Source organism: Clarias gariepinus, chromosome 28, assembly GCF_024256425.1.
Source record: "Clarias gariepinus isolate MV-2021 ecotype Netherlands chromosome 28, CGAR_prim_01v2, whole genome shotgun sequence".
In the NCBI taxonomy this organism is placed as follows: domain Eukaryota; kingdom Metazoa; phylum Chordata; class Actinopteri; order Siluriformes; family Clariidae; genus Clarias; species Clarias gariepinus.
The window spans coordinates 6,858,337-6,875,201 of record NC_071127.1 but is presented as its reverse complement, the minus strand read 5'-3'; the positions used below and the strand labels follow the sequence as shown (position 1 = coordinate 6,875,201).

Here is a 16,865-nt window from a genome sequence, read left to right as displayed (position 1 = left end):
GTGGTTCTCAAACCCCGACCCAGGAGGTGCAAGGCGGCACCAAGAGGTGCAAATGCCGTGCTGCCGGTGCATCTACTGTATATGCAGTTCTCATGCCTATATAAGTTGTTATTACAGAAATGGTACAGGATTAAAACAAGAGCACAAGAGATTGCTGATTGGAAAGTCACAGGTTCAAACTTCTAACATCACCAAGCTGCCACTGTTGGGCTCTTAAGCAAGGCCCTCAACCCTCACCTGTCAGATGAATTGTCAATCTGTCTTGTCCCAGCTAGCCGGCTAATTAGGTATCTTAGTTAGCTAGTTAGTTTCTGTTAATTTATGTTGGTCCTGGAGGAACGTTGTTTTGTTTCACTGTGTACTAAACTGTATATGGTTGAAATGACAATAAAAGCTTACTTGACTTGATTTTACTTGACTTGAAATAAATGTAAATAATGTAAATGTCCAATCAAAATCAAGAATTCTACCGCACCGCATTGTAACTAATCAAGCTGTCAGTGACACTGCTGTGATTTGAACCTAGTTTCACTTTTGGATTATTAAAATGTTTCTTTCCTGTCTTTCTTTCTCCCCTACGTGTCATTTTTTATGACCTGATGGATAGCTGCACCAGGAAGAGCAGGAGCAGGTGAAGGTACGCTGGGCTTACAGCCTCATTTTCCATCCTCAGTGGTTAGCTTTGGAGGAAACTGATGTCATTATGACACACACTTCAGACTCCCGCTAGCATTCATTCTCAGCTACTCCATCTCAACTGCTAGTGCATACACACTGGAATTCAATACTAGCCTTTCTCTCTATTCATGCTATGACTGGCAGGCCCTAAAAGCGACAGATGTTGACTTTAAGAAAATTTATTTCAGTACTGTTATTTATGTACTTCCTGTAAGTTTCTACTGTACCATTTTAAATACTAGTACAGAAATGCAGCATAAGCCCAAAAGAAAATCCACTGCACTAAAGCCTATTTGCAAATGGACAACGCTGTAGAAAATTCATCACCATCTCAAGTCATGTTCCCGCAAAGCTTTTCACATGGTGTGAGTGACAGAAATGCTACTGGGTCATTGTGGGTGTTTCGTTGATGTTGGCTTTGCTTTTGTTTTCTATGTTGTGTTTATGACTTTTGGTTGGAAAGTTGTATTCTGTGAACGAGTTGTGAGGTACTTTTATAAGGCATTAAAACACATTTTTTACCATTGTAGTTTTCCTTTTTTATCTTGCTGTCCATGCTGTCCATGCCTTGCATTTGCTATTTGCACTTAAAGTTCCAGTCAGGAATAGCTTTTTCGCAAATGAGTCATGCTAATGGCTTATATTTCTGGCATTATCGTAAACACAAATAAAGAATAGTAATCAATTCAATCGCTACTAGATTTGATAGATAATTCAGTTTATTGGTGATGTTTGGTTGATTTCGTAGGATGTGTCAATGTAATTATTTAAGTTGTTTTTTGTAGACTGTCTAAAATTGCACCTTTTGAAGTGCTTTATCTCTCAGGGATTAGCTCTGATCATTTACGGGTCATTCTGAAACATCATACTTTTGCCCAGCATTATCTAGGAGATCTTTTTGTTACCTATTAGTAATTTAAACCAAAGTATTTATTTACCTTCTAAGCAGTGAAGCTGTTTCAGCTATTCCCTTCTGGTGCTTTAAGTCATGCCAAAGATTACCAAATGTTGCTTATTATAAAAGTGCCTGCAGCTCAAACATGTGCTGTTTCTATGAAATGAATGTTAAACTCTGTCCTTACCGTTTATTGTCAAGATATCTTTCTTTGTCCTGTGTTTTATATTTGGGCCCTTTTTATCTGGTGCGTTTGAGTTTAAATACTTTGGTTTGTTGGTACCTTTCTTTTCCGTCTTGGTGTGTTGCTAATCCCGCAGTGTTGTCTGTGGCTGTTCCTATCGCTCTACCTCCTGCTCATCAGATGCATTAACACCAGAGGGGCTCTCTCCACCACACAGTGGTAGAAGCAGCGCGGTGTCAATGGACAGGGAAGAGGAGCATTTGAATGGGGACATGGCTGGGTCTGTTAGCCCACAGCAGTCACCCATGTCCCCACAAGCATCACAAGCGGCCCCAGCTGACGTTTTAGGGTCGGCGGTGCTGAGCATTGACAGCCAGGTGAAGACGAGTCCTTCTGATGAGATGGTAAGGGAACACATTCACAGTGATTTTGAAGATAATAAGGGGAAAGAAGAAGTGGAGAAGCATGATAAGGAGGATGAGAGCAAAGCTTTCAGACCCGATCATGAGGAAGCGTTAGTGGATAGTTCTGGCATGCTGCATAGTCCTTCTAGCATAGATCAACATGAGAAGCAAGAAAGAGATGTAGAAGAAGAAGAATCAGAAGTAGTTCCTCCAGCCCAAAGCACTGTTGTCCCAGATGTGTCACCACAGAAAGATGAATGCTTCGAAATTAAGCCCTGTGAAATGCTATCCCAACCGCAAATGTCTCAAGATGAAGCAAAGAAACGAGGCCTGTCATTCGACTACACAGAGTCCGAGCTTGTTCATCAGGGAACCCCTGTCTCCTGGGAAAAAGGCTCTGACAAGACTCCCCCAGAGAGCAAAAGTCCTGATTCCTGCATGGCTGACCATGGCTCCCCTTTTTCCCCTAGTACTGCTCCTGAGCACACCCAGGAGTCACCAATCACTGACCAAAATGAAGCCCAAGAGTATGAACCAGTGAAGGAACAGAAACCGAAAGTGATCAGTATTCCTACAGTTCAGCAGGAGGTCGAAGTATGTAATATGGAGCCAGAAGTAGTCACCAAACCTGAGGATTTCAAAGTTGACAAACCTGAGAAATACATGGAGACAACTGAAGAAAAAATTATTGCTACTGTTGAAGCAGCACAAAGCGCTGAGCCAGAAGAAGCAGCAGCTATAGCTGAAGTAGAAGTTGGTGCTGGTGAACCAGAAGAAGCAGCAACAACTAGAGCTGAAGTAGAAGTTGGTGCTGGTGAACCAGAAGAAGTAGCAACAGCAGCAGCTATACCTGAAGTAGAAGTTGGTGCTGGTGAACCAGAAGAAGCAGCAGCAGCTATACCTGAAGTAGAACTTGATGCTGGTGAACCAGAAGAAGCAGCAGCAGCTATACCTGAAGTAGAACTTGATGCTGGTGAACCAGAAGAAGCAGCAGCAGCTATACCTGAAGTAGAACTTGATGCTGGTGAACCAGAAGAAGCAGCAGCAGCTATACCTGAAGTAGAACTTGATGCTGGTGAACCCTGTCCTCACGAACCAGTTAAAGCAGCACTATTGAAAAAAGGACCTGTTAAAGATACTGTCGTTAAAAAAGCAAAGAAGCCCATTGCTGCAGGTGAAGCAACTCCTGTCCCCAAACCTACCACAAAACTTGAGAAAGTCCCACCAAAAGACGCTGCACCAGTGCGAAAAACAAGCACCCCGTCCAAAGGTCTGTTTTTCCTTCCTTTCCTCAACCCTCCTCTAAAACACCTTTATTCTTTCTTCCACAGATCTTCTTTTTTATTGTCAAGTAGCTAAGCTAAGCTAAGCAGCGCCCTTTCTGATAAGCGTACACTGCAAGTCAAAACGAGTGTTCGGTTGAAGAAACGGACTGCTTGTAGCAACTAAAACTCTGTCTCTTTCTCTCACTCTCTCTCTTTGTGACTCTTTGTGATCTGTCTTTCCTTCCCTTCCCTGACTGTGTTCGGTGTCTGGAACTAACTCTGAGCATTATTTGTTTTGCTGGCACTGTTTTCACCGTACCCTCCTTTTTGCATGCTGCATGATTGTGTACTGTGGTGCATTACTGACAATTGTTTATGTATTATGTGGGCCACATCTTTCCCTCACCACACACACACAGAGACAGAGACATTTACATTTAGGCATTTGGCAGACGCTCTTATCCAGAGCGACTTACAAAAAGTGCTTTAAAGTTTACATCATTGGATACATACTTACACTGGGTTAACTAGGTTAATAACTAAGTGCCATTAGTCCAACACAACTGGGAAGAGTTTTTTTTTTTTTTTTTTTTTTTTAGTCCAAGTCCAAGAGACAGAGACATTATCTTGTCTACGTTGACTTTTTTACTTCCAATAAATTGTTCACTGTTTTTATAGACGTCAGTTACATGTTAATTGTTTACCTGACTTACACAAACTATGTAATTATGGAAAAAAATACTAAATAAATAAGATATGGCTGTAATATTTAACTTCATCTATTTATGAGGAAAACAATAAGTACTCTCCCTCCTGTAGATGACTCCACTCACTCTGCTCCCCCTTTAGTTAAAACTACTGTATGTACGCCTTATAAATTAGTGGCTCAGCGGTGTACCCTTACGTGGAGCTAATTCCTGGTCCAGAAAAATCTTAAGACCTTTCAAAAAAAACAAACAGCTCCAATAAATTTTTACTTTCCCAAAGCAAATCTGAATGATCTTCCATTAAATCTAATCTGGTTAGATGTTCGTGAATGACAATATCATGTTGAGAATTGGACCGATGTCTTCAAGGTTATTATAACACAAATACCACTGATATACTTTCATAGTTTTAATGGACAGCATTAAATACACCATTTATACCAAATACACTTTGACATTAGTTTGACCTTGTAGAGCTCAAGTAATTTGCATCTTTTTGTTCAAACATGAGCTATAACTTGAATACAGTGCTGATAACAACATGAACCTGGATGTATTAATCTGCTCATTCTCTCTATAAACAGCCAAGCCTGGAGCAGCAGCAGCTGATAAAAAGGTAAAAGTGCAGGTTTATGTGTATTTATGTATTTAATGATTCAGGTATTCACAAAACAGGGAATGTTTGTAATAATGTATAATATGACAAGGTCCCATTTAAAATATTTCATCTTAACCTTGGTGTCAAAATTCAAACGACATCTAAAGTCCTGGAAGAAATCCACAGGATGGGAACTGAGTTGGACTACAGCCCTGGACATCTGACATGAATCAGACTACTTATTGATTAACTTGTTACTCAAGTGATTTAAATCTGCCTGCAGAGGAAAAGCAGTTATTGATGCTGACAGTAATGCGTCTGTACAAACATCTGATTCCCTTAGAGGTGGACAGCGGTGGCAAAATGATTAAGCATGTGGGTTATTGAGAAGAAGGTTGGCACCTCCACATTGCCACTGCTTGATTAAACAGGGCCTTCGACCTTCTCTGGGGCATCTTCTTCTCACACTTCTGACTTTCACATGGGATTATTCTAATCAGAGATTAAAAGCCGACACTAACATCTGTCCATCAAATATACATGTTTGTTTTCCAAGTTCTGATGTTAATATGAGTTGATTGTGGTTAATTACTATGTAGGCATCATAATAAATATTGTGTCACCTTATTTAACTGCTGTCCGCTACCAGTGTAATGGCTGTATGTTTGGCTAGCTCTGGTTCTTTGAGACGCAAAACTGTGGTTTCATTACAATTTAGATTCGTGGAACAGAACAGGGAAACACAATAGGGCAACAACCAATGACAGGACCGGAAACAAAACAAGAATACATGGAAAAACATGCACATAAAAAACACATGCTGTGCTCGTCGTTGTGACACAGGTGCCAGTTTTAAAGTTAAGGCCTGAGAAGAGAATCCATCTTTTTATTTTTGTTTATTAACAAGCATCGTTTTATTAATCGTTTATACCATATCCATTAACCATTTGTATATTCTGTTGTTCATTATTTTCGGTTCACTTACTTTGTACTGTTTTCTCATTGTCTCATAACATGTTTAACTTTAAGTTCTCTGATTATTCCCTTTTTCTTTTCCCCTTTAACACTTCTGTTGTGTTTCCTCTTGTTCTCAATGACTCAAAAAGAGTCCTTCCACATCCACACCAGGCAAAGCTAGAGTCACCTCCGGCATTAAACGAGCCTCGTCAATCCCAGTGCCCCCATCCAAACATACCTCTGCGTCTCACACTTCCCCAGTTTGTGCCTCAGCCAGAGCCACTTCTCTAAACTCTAGACCACACCCTGTAGGCGCCAAGGAGTCCAGAATCACAGTGAGTAATCGGGACCCTGTGACCCTACACGGCCCTATCCATCTCTTTGCTTTGTGTGAGTTTAGAGAGACTGAACTGCACATTGACGTTCATGATTCTCCAAAGGGTTTGTTTAAAAAGAGTGAGTAAAATAAGCTGGAAATAACAAAAACTTTCTTTGAATGGCATCAGTACTGTTTATCCCTAAAAATGGCTAAACACTTTTACTACATACTAATTTAACTGAATTTTATTATTTTCTTTTTTTTATCATTAAGGCGGGTGATGCTAAGGCGAAGACTAAACCTCAGGGTATTGGCACCAAAATCCCCGGTGAGTTGCATTTTTTTATCCTAACGTAACTATTTTAAAGGTGGATATCCTGTTACATTGGGTGTAAAAATAACAGCATTTCATAAAATAAAATAAATTAATTAATTAATTAATAAAAAAAAAAACAGTTAAACATGATGGTAGTAGTTTGATAGTCTGGGGTTGCGTGCTACTTCAGGACCTGCAAGACTTGTCATGACTGATGGAACTTTATATTCTGTGCTCTACCAGTAAATCCTGAGGGAGAATGTCAGAGCATTAATTCATAACCTCAAGCTTAAGCGCACTTGGGTTATGCATCAGGGCAATGATCGCTGCAAGTCAGGGGCCAGGGGTAGCTCAGTGGCCAGGGGTAGCTCAGTGGTTAAGGCATTGGACTATGGTTTGGAAGATCCCAGGTTCAAACCCCACAACCACCAAGTTGCCACTGTTTGGTCCTTGAGCGCGGCCCTTAACCCTCAACTGCTCAGATGTATAATGAGATACAAATGTAAGTCTGCCAAATGCCCAAATGTAAATGGCATAGGCAAAGTACAGACTTAATTCCAATGAAGATCCTTAAACAGGCAGTTCATGCTCGAAAACCCACCAATGTGGCTGAATTAGTAACGATGTGGAGAGGCAGAACTGTGCGTAAATACTCTGCATCGTTCAGAACGGGCAGATTTGCAGGCTGCTACCCCACGGAGTTCTGAACAGACGCGGCCATTTATGTGGCGCAGACTGAACACGCCACACCTGGCAGCATGTTTATTTAAGGGTCCTGATACCCCGGCACTTCGTGCAATCATTTAGGTAGCACCGGTAAGGTATTAGGGCCAAAGACAAAGCAAGACAAAGCAAGACAAAGACAAACGCCTCCCTAAGAGGCAGACGAAAGAGAGAGAGCGGCGTGCTGTCCTTAAAGCGCGCGCTCTCGGGTTAAGTATAAACACCAGAAAAACACCTCAGTAAGGGCATAATTTTAAGATTGCTTTTTAAATTTTCTCTAGTTTTCTTTGTGTAATATTACATTTTGTTTGACGATCTCATTTAAGTTTGACAAATATGCAAAATAAAATTCAAGTAAGAGGAAAATACTTTTTCATGGCACTATACATATGGATGGAAGAAGTTTGTATACAAAATTAATTTATGTCTATTTACTGTGTAAGATTTGTGTTAATTGAATGTTTATACACATGTTGCTATATGTATTGTGAAAATTTACGTGTATCAACATCCAGCAGGTGAGAAATGTGGGATCTGCAGTGCTCATGTTCATTAATTTGCATGTCCATGGTTCTCCAGGAGCAGAATCCCCTAAAACCCCTGATCGTAGTGGCTGCAGCAGCCCTGCCACTCCAAAATCTCCGGCCAGTCGCTGCAGCACACCTGGGCAGCAGGTGAAAAAGGTGGCAGTGGTGCGCACTCCACCGAAATCTCCTGGCTCTATCAGAACCAGAGCCCCCATTGCCCCTGTTGCACCCTTGCCCGACCTGAAGAACGTCAGGTCCAAGATTGGATCCACTGAGAACATCAAACACCAGCCTGGGGGTGGAAAGGTGAGTTTAACAAGACTCAGGTTTTAAGCCTAAGGTTTCAGTCAAATACTATGTTCTGCTCACCCGAGTGTCAGAGGAAATGTCTGAATGTCCTCTTTTTAGTTATAAAGTGTTAGTGAAGTCCCTGATTGCAGCCCGATTCCACTCCTGTGAGTTTGAGGACCGGCTACATGCTCACCTCACGCTGGTAATCCCTGAGCTAGGTCTTTGTCAATCTTCTCACTTCACTTCCTAGGTGAACATCCAAGAAAAGAAGATGGATCTGAGCAATGTGCAGGCAAAATGTGGCTCCAAAGCCAACATCAGGCACACTCCAGGAGGTGGCAATGTGAGTAACCCTCCTTTGTAAAAAAAAAAAAAAAAAAAAGGAAAAATGTATATGCAGCAGGCCAAAGTGCCTCAGATGTGTGCTTTAAACTCCAGCCTCTATGCTCCAGCAGCTCCACAAACACACCTCTGACGCTGGGCTTAAGGTTGTCTTGCATTTCCTCTGCCTCTCTTGTTGAGTGTTATTAAAAAGAAGCTAAACTTTTTCTAGGTGCAGCTTCAGAGATAAAACCATCAGAGACAATAGATTCCTGACCAGAGATTTGGGATTTAACCTGCTTTTTCTTCCCATAATGGCTGTTTATAGGTTGACAACTGTTGGTTGTAGACTTGAAGAAACTAGAGATGGATGATATCTGCTGTATTAAAAATGCTCATGCATAGCATCCCAAATTGTCTGATGAACCAGACTTTATTACAATAGTCCAGGTCACATTCTCTCAGACAGACACATGCAAACAAACAAATAATAATTTTAACCCAGAGCTTTATTTTTCCTTTTGGAGATTTTCGCAGCATGGAAAAGTGACTTAAAAAATGACATCACTTAAATACGGAAATATGGAACTGCTGGATTTTATAAAAATGGACACAGCAAAAACACTCAACTTTCTCATTTATTGACCTTCATGACAATGGATGTCTTGTTACAGCTGGAATAAAACTAACACCTCATTTCATTAAAAACAAAACAAAACATTGATTTAACCTCTTTAAACAAACCGTTCATGTTTGAAAACCCACCAATGTGGCTGAATTAAAACAATTCTGCAAAGAAGAGTGGGTCAAAATTCCTCCAGAGGTGATGCCAGGTTGAGCCAAAAGAGGCTCTTTCTGATGCCTCATCCAGCCTGCAAGCAGGTGCCTTTCTACCTTTCTGTAATCCAGAGGACTGAAAGCATCTTCCACACTGTGAAACCCTTACAGCCAACCCTGACTGGAAATAATCAAGTCTAAATTGGCAGAATAGGACTCACAGGGGTCCAATGCTTTTCCTGCATCTTCTGCTGCAGGATGTTAGCCCAGGTGCCTGAGTACCTTATCATGATGCCATCTTTATCTTCCCTGGATAAATGCTATCTTGCACCCCATTAGTATATATGCTAACAAATCTTTTTCTCCACAAAACTTTCACAGTGGGTTCCCTTTTATTCCCCATCTGTACAGGATGTTTGACGGAATACCATACACTGATTGGAGGAGAAAGAAAGAGATGTGCTAGGGCTCCAGTTGCAAGTTCAGGCCATGTGACTTCCTAATTTGGCAGATCCAACTTTGTCAAGGATTCTTGTGTGTGATATAATTGGCACTTCGTAAATTGTCAGTAGCCACATGATCTTGGTAGCAGGGCACTGGAAGATCCAGAATTTGAATTTACCTGGTGGGGGTGATCCCACTGTTTTCTTCCATCTTCTTCTTCTTTGTCTTTCGGCTGTTCCCTTTCAGGGGTCGCCACAGCGAATCATCTGCCTCCATCTAACCCTATCCTCTGCATCCTCTTCTCTCACACCAACTAACTTCATGTCCTCTCTTACTGCATCCATAAATCTCCTCTTTGGTCTTCCTCTAGACCTCCTGCCTGGCAGTTCCAACCTCAGCATCCTTCTACCGATATATTCACAATCTCTCCTCTGAACATGCCCAAACCACCTCAATCTGGCCTCTCTGACTTTATCTCCAAAACATCTAACGTGGGTTGTCCCTCTGATAAACTCATTCTTAATCCTATCCATCCTTGTCACTCCCAAAGAGAACCTCAACATCTTCAGCTCTGCTACCTCCAACTCTGCCTCCTGTCTTTTCTTCAGCGCCACTGTCTCTAAGCCGTAGAGCATCGCTGGTCTCACCACTGTCCTATACACCTTTCCTTTCATTCTCGCTGATACTCTTTTATCGCACAACACACCTGACACTTTTCTCCACCCATTCCAACCTGCCTGTACCCGCCTCTTCACCTCCTTTCCACACTCTCCGTTGCTCTGGACCGTTGACCCCAAGTACTTAAAATCCTGCACCTTCTTTACCTCTGCTCCCTGTAGCCTCACCGATCCTCCTGAGTCCCTCTCATTTACACACATGTATTCCGTCTTGCTGCGGCTAACCTTCATTCCTCTGCTTTCCAGAGCATACCTCCACCTCTCCAAATTTTCCTCCACCTGTTCCCTGCTCTCGCTACAGAGCACAATGTCATCTGCAAACATCATAGTCCATGGGGACTCCTGTCTTACCTCATCTGTCATCCTGTCCATCACCAGAGCAAACAAAAAGGGGCTTAGAGCTGATCCTTGATGCAGACCCACCTCCACCTTAAACTCTTCTGTCACACCTACAGCACATCTTACCACTGTCTTACAGCTCTCATACATGTCCTGCACCACTCTAACATACTTCTCTGCCACTCCAGACTTCCTCATACAATACCACAGCTCCTCTCTTGGCACCCTGTCATACGCTTTCTCTAAATCTAAAAAGACACAATGCAACTCCCTGTTACCTTCTCTGTACTTCTCCGCCAGCATCCTCAAAGCAAATACTGCATCTGATGTACTCTTTCTAGGCATAAAACCATATTGCTGCTCACAAATGTTCACCTCTGCCGTTAACCTAGCTTCCACTACTCTTTCCCACAGCTTCATTGTCTGGCTCATTAGCTTTATACCTCTATAATTGCCACAGCTTTGCACATCTCCCTTGTTCTTAAAAATTGGCACTAATACACTTCTCCTCCATTCCTCTGGAATCCTCTCACTCTCCAAGATCTTGTTAAACAAACTTGTCAAAAACTCTACTGCCACCTCTCCTAAGCACTTCCATACCTCCACAGGTATGTCATCAGGACCAACAGCCTTTCCACTCTTCATCCTCTTCAACGCCCTTCTCACCTCACTTCTACCAATATTTGCTAATTCCTGTTCCACAACAGTCACCTCTTCTACTCTTTGTTCTCTTTCGTTTTCCTCATTCATCAACTCCTTAAAGTACTCCTTCCATCTTCCCATCACCCTCCTGGCATCTGTCAGTACATTTCCATCTCTATCTTTAATCACTCTAACCTGCTGCACATCCTTCCCATCTCTATCTCTCTGCCTTGCCAACCTGTACAGATCCCCCTCTCCCTCCTTACTGTCTAGCCTAGCATACAAGTCCTCATATGCTCTTTGTTTGGCCTTTGCCACCTCTACCTTCACCTTACTCTGCATCTCCCTGTACTCCTGTCTACTCTCTTCAGTCCTCTCAGTGTCCCACTTCTTCTTAGCTAGCCTCTTTCCCTGTATACACTCCTGGACATCCTCATTCCACCACCAAGTCTCCTTGTCCACTTTCCCCTTACCTGATGATACACCAAGTACCCTCCTACCTGTCTCCCTGATCACATTGGCTGTAGTTGTCCAGTCAACTGAAAGCACCTCCTGACCACCCATAGCCTGTCTCAACTCCTCCCTGAAGACTACACAACATTCTTCCTTTCTCAGCTTCCACCACTTTGTCCTCTGCTCTGCCTTTGTCCTCTTCGCCTTCCTCACCACCAGGGTTATTTTACACACAACCATTCTGTGTTGTCTGGCTACACTCTCCCCTACCAACACTTTGCAGTCACTGATCTCTTTCAGGTTACAACGTCGACACAAGATGTAGTCGACCTGAGTGCTTCTGCCTCCACTCTTATATGTCACCCTATGTTCCTGCCTCTTCTGGAAGAAAGTATTTACCACTGCCATTTCCATCCTCTTTGCAAAGTCCACCACCATCTGTCCTTCTACATTCCTGTCCTGAAAACCAAACCTGCCCATCACATTTTCATCACCTCTGTTCCCTTCCCCAACATGTCCATTGAAGTCTGCACCAATCACCACTCTCTCCCCTCTGAGCATGCTCTGCATCACTTCATCTAACTCACTCCAGAATTTCTCCTTCTCTTTTAACTCACATCCTACCTGTGGGGCATAACCACTAACAACATTGAACATTATCCCTTCAATTTCCAGCTTCAGACTCATCACCCTATCTGATACTCTCTTCACCTCTAGAACATTCCTTACAAACTCCTCTTTTAGGATAACTCCTACTCCATTTCTTTTTCTATCCATACCATGGTAAAACAATTTGAACCCTGATCCTAAGCTTCTAGCCTTGCTACCTTTCCACCTGGTCTCCTGTACACACAGTATATCCACCTTTCTTCTCTGCATCATATCAACTAACTCTCTTCCCTTCCCTGTCATGGTCCCAACATTCAAAGTCCCTACTGTCACTCCTAAACTCTTGCCTTTCCTCTTCTCTCTCTGCTTACGAACACGCCTTCCTCCTCTCCTTCTTCGACCAACAGTAGCCCAATTTCCACCAGCACCCTGTAGGTCAACAGCACCAGTGGCGGTCGTTGTTAACCCGGGCCACGACCGATCCGGTATGGGAATTAAATTCTTGATTCGCATCATTGATTTGGCAAATGTTTTACGTCGGATGCCCTTCCTGACACAACCCTCTGCATTTATCCAGACTTGGGACTGGCACAAGAAGACACTGGATTGCGCCCCCCCGTGGTTGTAGGTCCACTGTTTTCTTCCATAATTAACTTTTTTTGTCCCTGGACTTTATCGATCTTATCAGCAGGAGAGGCATCATACCATATTATATCAGTTGATGGTATAACCTTGCTCCTGGACATGGATCTGGAAATTGCTGATCATGGTTCCATTTTTGATGGAACCGTGCCTCTTGGCTTCCTTGGTTTAAACTTAATTTGTATCCATGTCATAAAGTTCCACCTTGTGTGTACGTACTGTAAGAATAAAGTTACTATGGTTCAGTCATCGGGGATCATGATCCAGCGTGGAAAGAAAAAAATGTTATGATATTTCAGCCAGACCACTCTCCCCTAAAGGAAGCTGTTCAGTGCATTATTACAGACTGTGTTTAATAAATGGGTATTCTTGGAGAACTTCTGTCAGCTTCCTGAAACCCTAATCTTCTTCCGATAATGTTTCTAATGCGCTTTACGTCAGCAAGTCTAAGCCTGTATTTTTCTGACGAGCTATTATAGTAGGTCCTTTCACTAGAAGTGAAATAAATAGTAAGTATTATCAAGTCTGATTTTTATCTTCGACTTGTCATAACACGTTTAACAAGTTTAAGACGACTGTGTGCGCATTATTTTGCTCAGTTTAATCAGTGTCCTAGGCTACATGTCCACTGCTGATCTTATCACAGCTGACTGAATGAATGGATCTTATGGAATTTTCTGGTTTTGTGTTAAATTAAACGTTAATTTCTGCCCCTTTAGCAAGTAATATGATTGTGCTTGTTATTTTAGATGTGATAAAAACAAGCATAGTTCTCTCTCTTTCTTTCTTTTTAGGGTATAAAATTAACCAAATATTTTCTTCCACTTTAGCCTAAATTACTTGGCATCTGCTGTTGTGCTGATGTTTTTTTATTGGTGTCCTAGCAACATCTGGTTGACCATGTCTGATTCTCTTCGTCCTACTCTATGTGTGTCTCATTGTTTCTAGGTTCAAATTGTGAACAAAAAGATGGATCTGAGCAATGTGCAGTCAAAGTGCGGCTCAAAGGCCAACATCCACCATAAACCAGGTAAAACACTACTTGAGGAACTATAATGATTACAGTATGATTACCTTAAAGCAGCGGTTCTTATCTCTGCTGCCCTGCACATTTTAGTGCTTTCTCAGCTCCCAGTACCCCCCTGATTTAATTAAAAGAAATAATTAACAACTTTTTCTTAATTGAAGTGGGGATGGTAGACCAATGAAACAACTAAAATATGCAGATCAGTGGTCCACCAGGAATAAAGTTAAGAACAACTGACTTAATGAGTAAATTCACCCCAATTATACTGTATGTTCAAATTGTATTCAGTAAAAAATAAATAAATAAAAAATAAATAAATTAAGCACGGCAGTTCTTCTGAACACCAAGGTTTACAAGATTGATGATCTGAAGGCAAAAATCCCACCTGCTTTTGGAAAGCACTAATGTGAACATGTTGCCGCAGTGTGGATGTTTTGTTCATCACTCATGGTGTTTCAATTTAACGTTTCTATCATGTCAGTTTAAGGAGGGAAAAAAAAAAAAAAAAAATTTTGTGTCCTTGATGGCTGAAAACTCTTTCATTGGTAACGTGTGTTGTTTCATTTGGTATCAAAGTGGTAAAAGAAAATTTGGAATTCAGCCAGACATCATGCATTTTCTTTTTTTTTTATCTACAAAACAATTAAATAGATAGGAACATTTTATATGTAGTTCAGCGGGACATAGACATTAGGTGTCCGTTACTTAAACTTTTTGCCAGATGTGTTTATATAGTTCATGTTGTCCTTTCCAGAAGTTTTCAGAAATACTCCGAGTCACATTAAAAAAAAAGTTTTTTAACTCATGAACACTATCAATTTGAAGAACAAACAAGAAAAAATTAAATGGTGGTTAAAATTTAGTGGGTGAGCATGTTTTACAAGATTTTCTTGTCAGGTGCATTTATTATGGACCAAAATATTCTACTAATAATTGGAATAATCACAGAATCACTATAAACATGCATCATTTGAACAGCTTCAGTGGCAACAGTCTAACCTGATCCGACTTGATTGAAACTTTTAAAGATCTGTTAAGTAGGTAAATATTACTAATGTAACCATTAATGTGATTTTTCTTTTGGAATACATATTGGGATCTGTGGAGTTTGGAGTCCGGGTCGGCGGCCTTGATGATCCTGTCGCCAATTGTGTAAAGCATTGTTGTTGTTTGCAGGTGGAGGAAATGTGGAGATCAAAACGGAGAAGCTGGATTTTAAAGCTCAGTCGAAAGTGGGCTCTATGGAAAACATTGGCCACACGCCTGGAGGAGGGGCGAAGAAGGTAGGCTACTGTTTACACAATACACACTTAAAGTAATCAAAATCTACAATGCAAATTTAATATTTTATGTTTAGTAATGCTGGATGTTATATTGACAACCACAACTGTAACTCACACATGCTAAGCACTAATACTGAGTTAACGCTAATACTTCACAGCTCCTCAAGCTTACAGGCATTTCTCTCTCCTCCACTAGCGTATGGGTTTTCTAAAACTCTCTCTTACTCATCTTTTATGTCTTGGGCTCCAGTCCATATTGTTCTAACATCGACTTTCCCTCTTCGCTTCCCCTCGATTTAAATCCCTGCACTCATCTTAAGGGTCGTCCCAGTAGTTCATTAATAAGTTTCAGTAAATTTTTAGAGGAGGCCTTGGGGATCAATGTGTAGACAACAGGATGAGACATTACCCAGAATGCACTGTAAGTTTTCTTTTAAACACAGTTACCTCATCGGTAGGTGCCATTATATTTTCTGCAAGCACATTTATAGGCATGTGTGTGTATGACGTAGATCAAAGAACACTGGACAAGTTAATTTAAAAAAACTTTATCTAGGTTGTTGGTTTTGCAAAGGACAAGTTTGATTTTTGTAAGAAAAAAAAAATCCACTGGGTGGTTTCTCAAGAGACTCTCTTCATGAAACATAAGCTTCTGTGATTTGAGGATTATCTATTTTATTTTATTCACTTTTTTAAAACTATTTTTTTACACTCATTAATAATGTTTTCTCTTGATGCTAGGGTTACTATTGTTTTTTTCTTTTCTTTTTTCTGCAGAGCACTTTGAGATTTTGACTAAAGATGAAAAGGGCCATATGAATATGAATGCATTAATAATATGGTTATTAATATTAACAATATTTAGTCCGTTAATAAGCTTTAATAAACATGTACTTTAATAGATTCCTTCATGAGCAAATTCCTCTCTCACTACCAAATCGCCCCAAACCCAATCAACCAGATGAACAAGTATTTCCAAAACCCAATTCCCGACTGATTCATCAGCACCCCAATCTCCCCTAGCAACCCAAATCCCACAGCAACACAATCTTACCAGACGACCCACTACCTCTCAGCAACCCAATCTCCCAGAGAGATGGGTCAGACAACCCACTACCCCCTACGAATCAATATCCCCTAGCAACCCAATTTCCCCAGACTACCCAATCTCCCACTAACCTAATCCCCCAGACTACCCAATCACTCACAAACCCAATCTCCCCCATACCCAATCTCTACCAGACAACCCAATCCCCCCAGACAACCCAATCCCCCCAGACAACCTAGATCCCCAGCAACCCAATGCCCCATTTGCAGCCCAATCTTCCCAGACACCCCTATTCCACAGACAACCCAATTTCCCCTAGCAACCCAATTTTCCCAGACTACCCAATCTCCCACTAACCTAATCCCCCAGACTACCCAATCACTCACAAACCCAATCTCCCCCATACCCAATCTCTACCAGACAACCCAATCCCTCCAGACAACCCAATCCCTTCAAACAACCCAATCCCCCCAGACAACCCAATCCCCCCAGACAACCTAGTCCCCCAGCAACCCAATGCCCCATTTGCAGCCCAGTCTTCCCAGACACCCCTATTCCACAGACAACCCAATTTCCCCAGACAACCCAATCTCCCCCATACCCAATCTCTACCAGACAACCCAATCCCCCCAGACAACCCAATCCCCCCAGACAACCTAGTTCCCCAGCAACCCAATGCCCCATTTGCAGCCCAATCTTCCCAGACACCCCTATTCCACAGACAACCCAATTTCCCCTA

General features: G+C 41.7%; 1 protein-coding gene across 8 annotated transcripts in view; it reads left to right on the top strand.

Moving 5' to 3' along the window:
• The window catches only part of maptb (microtubule-associated protein tau b), a 44,045-nt gene that overhangs the window by 20,748 nt on the left and 6,432 nt on the right, over positions 1–16,865 (top strand). For 6 of the 8 annotated variants that reach the window (XM_053490487.1, XM_053490483.1, XM_053490480.1 and 3 more), the window contains 9 exons: positions 608–637; positions 1,938–3,431; positions 4,718–4,749; positions 5,838–6,023; positions 6,281–6,335; positions 7,626–7,879; positions 8,115–8,207; positions 13,717–13,798; positions 14,972–15,078. In XM_053490487.1, coding sequence (XP_053346462.1) covers positions 608–637; positions 1,938–3,431; positions 4,718–4,749; positions 5,838–6,023; positions 6,281–6,335; positions 7,626–7,879; positions 8,115–8,207; positions 13,717–13,798; positions 14,972–15,078 — 2,333 coding nt within the window. The remainder of the gene's footprint in view (positions 1–607; positions 638–1,937; positions 3,432–4,717; positions 4,750–5,837; positions 6,024–6,280; positions 6,336–7,625; positions 7,880–8,114; positions 8,208–13,716; positions 13,799–14,971; positions 15,079–16,865) is intronic. The other 2 variants (XM_053490488.1, XM_053490486.1) reach the window with 2 other exon arrangements.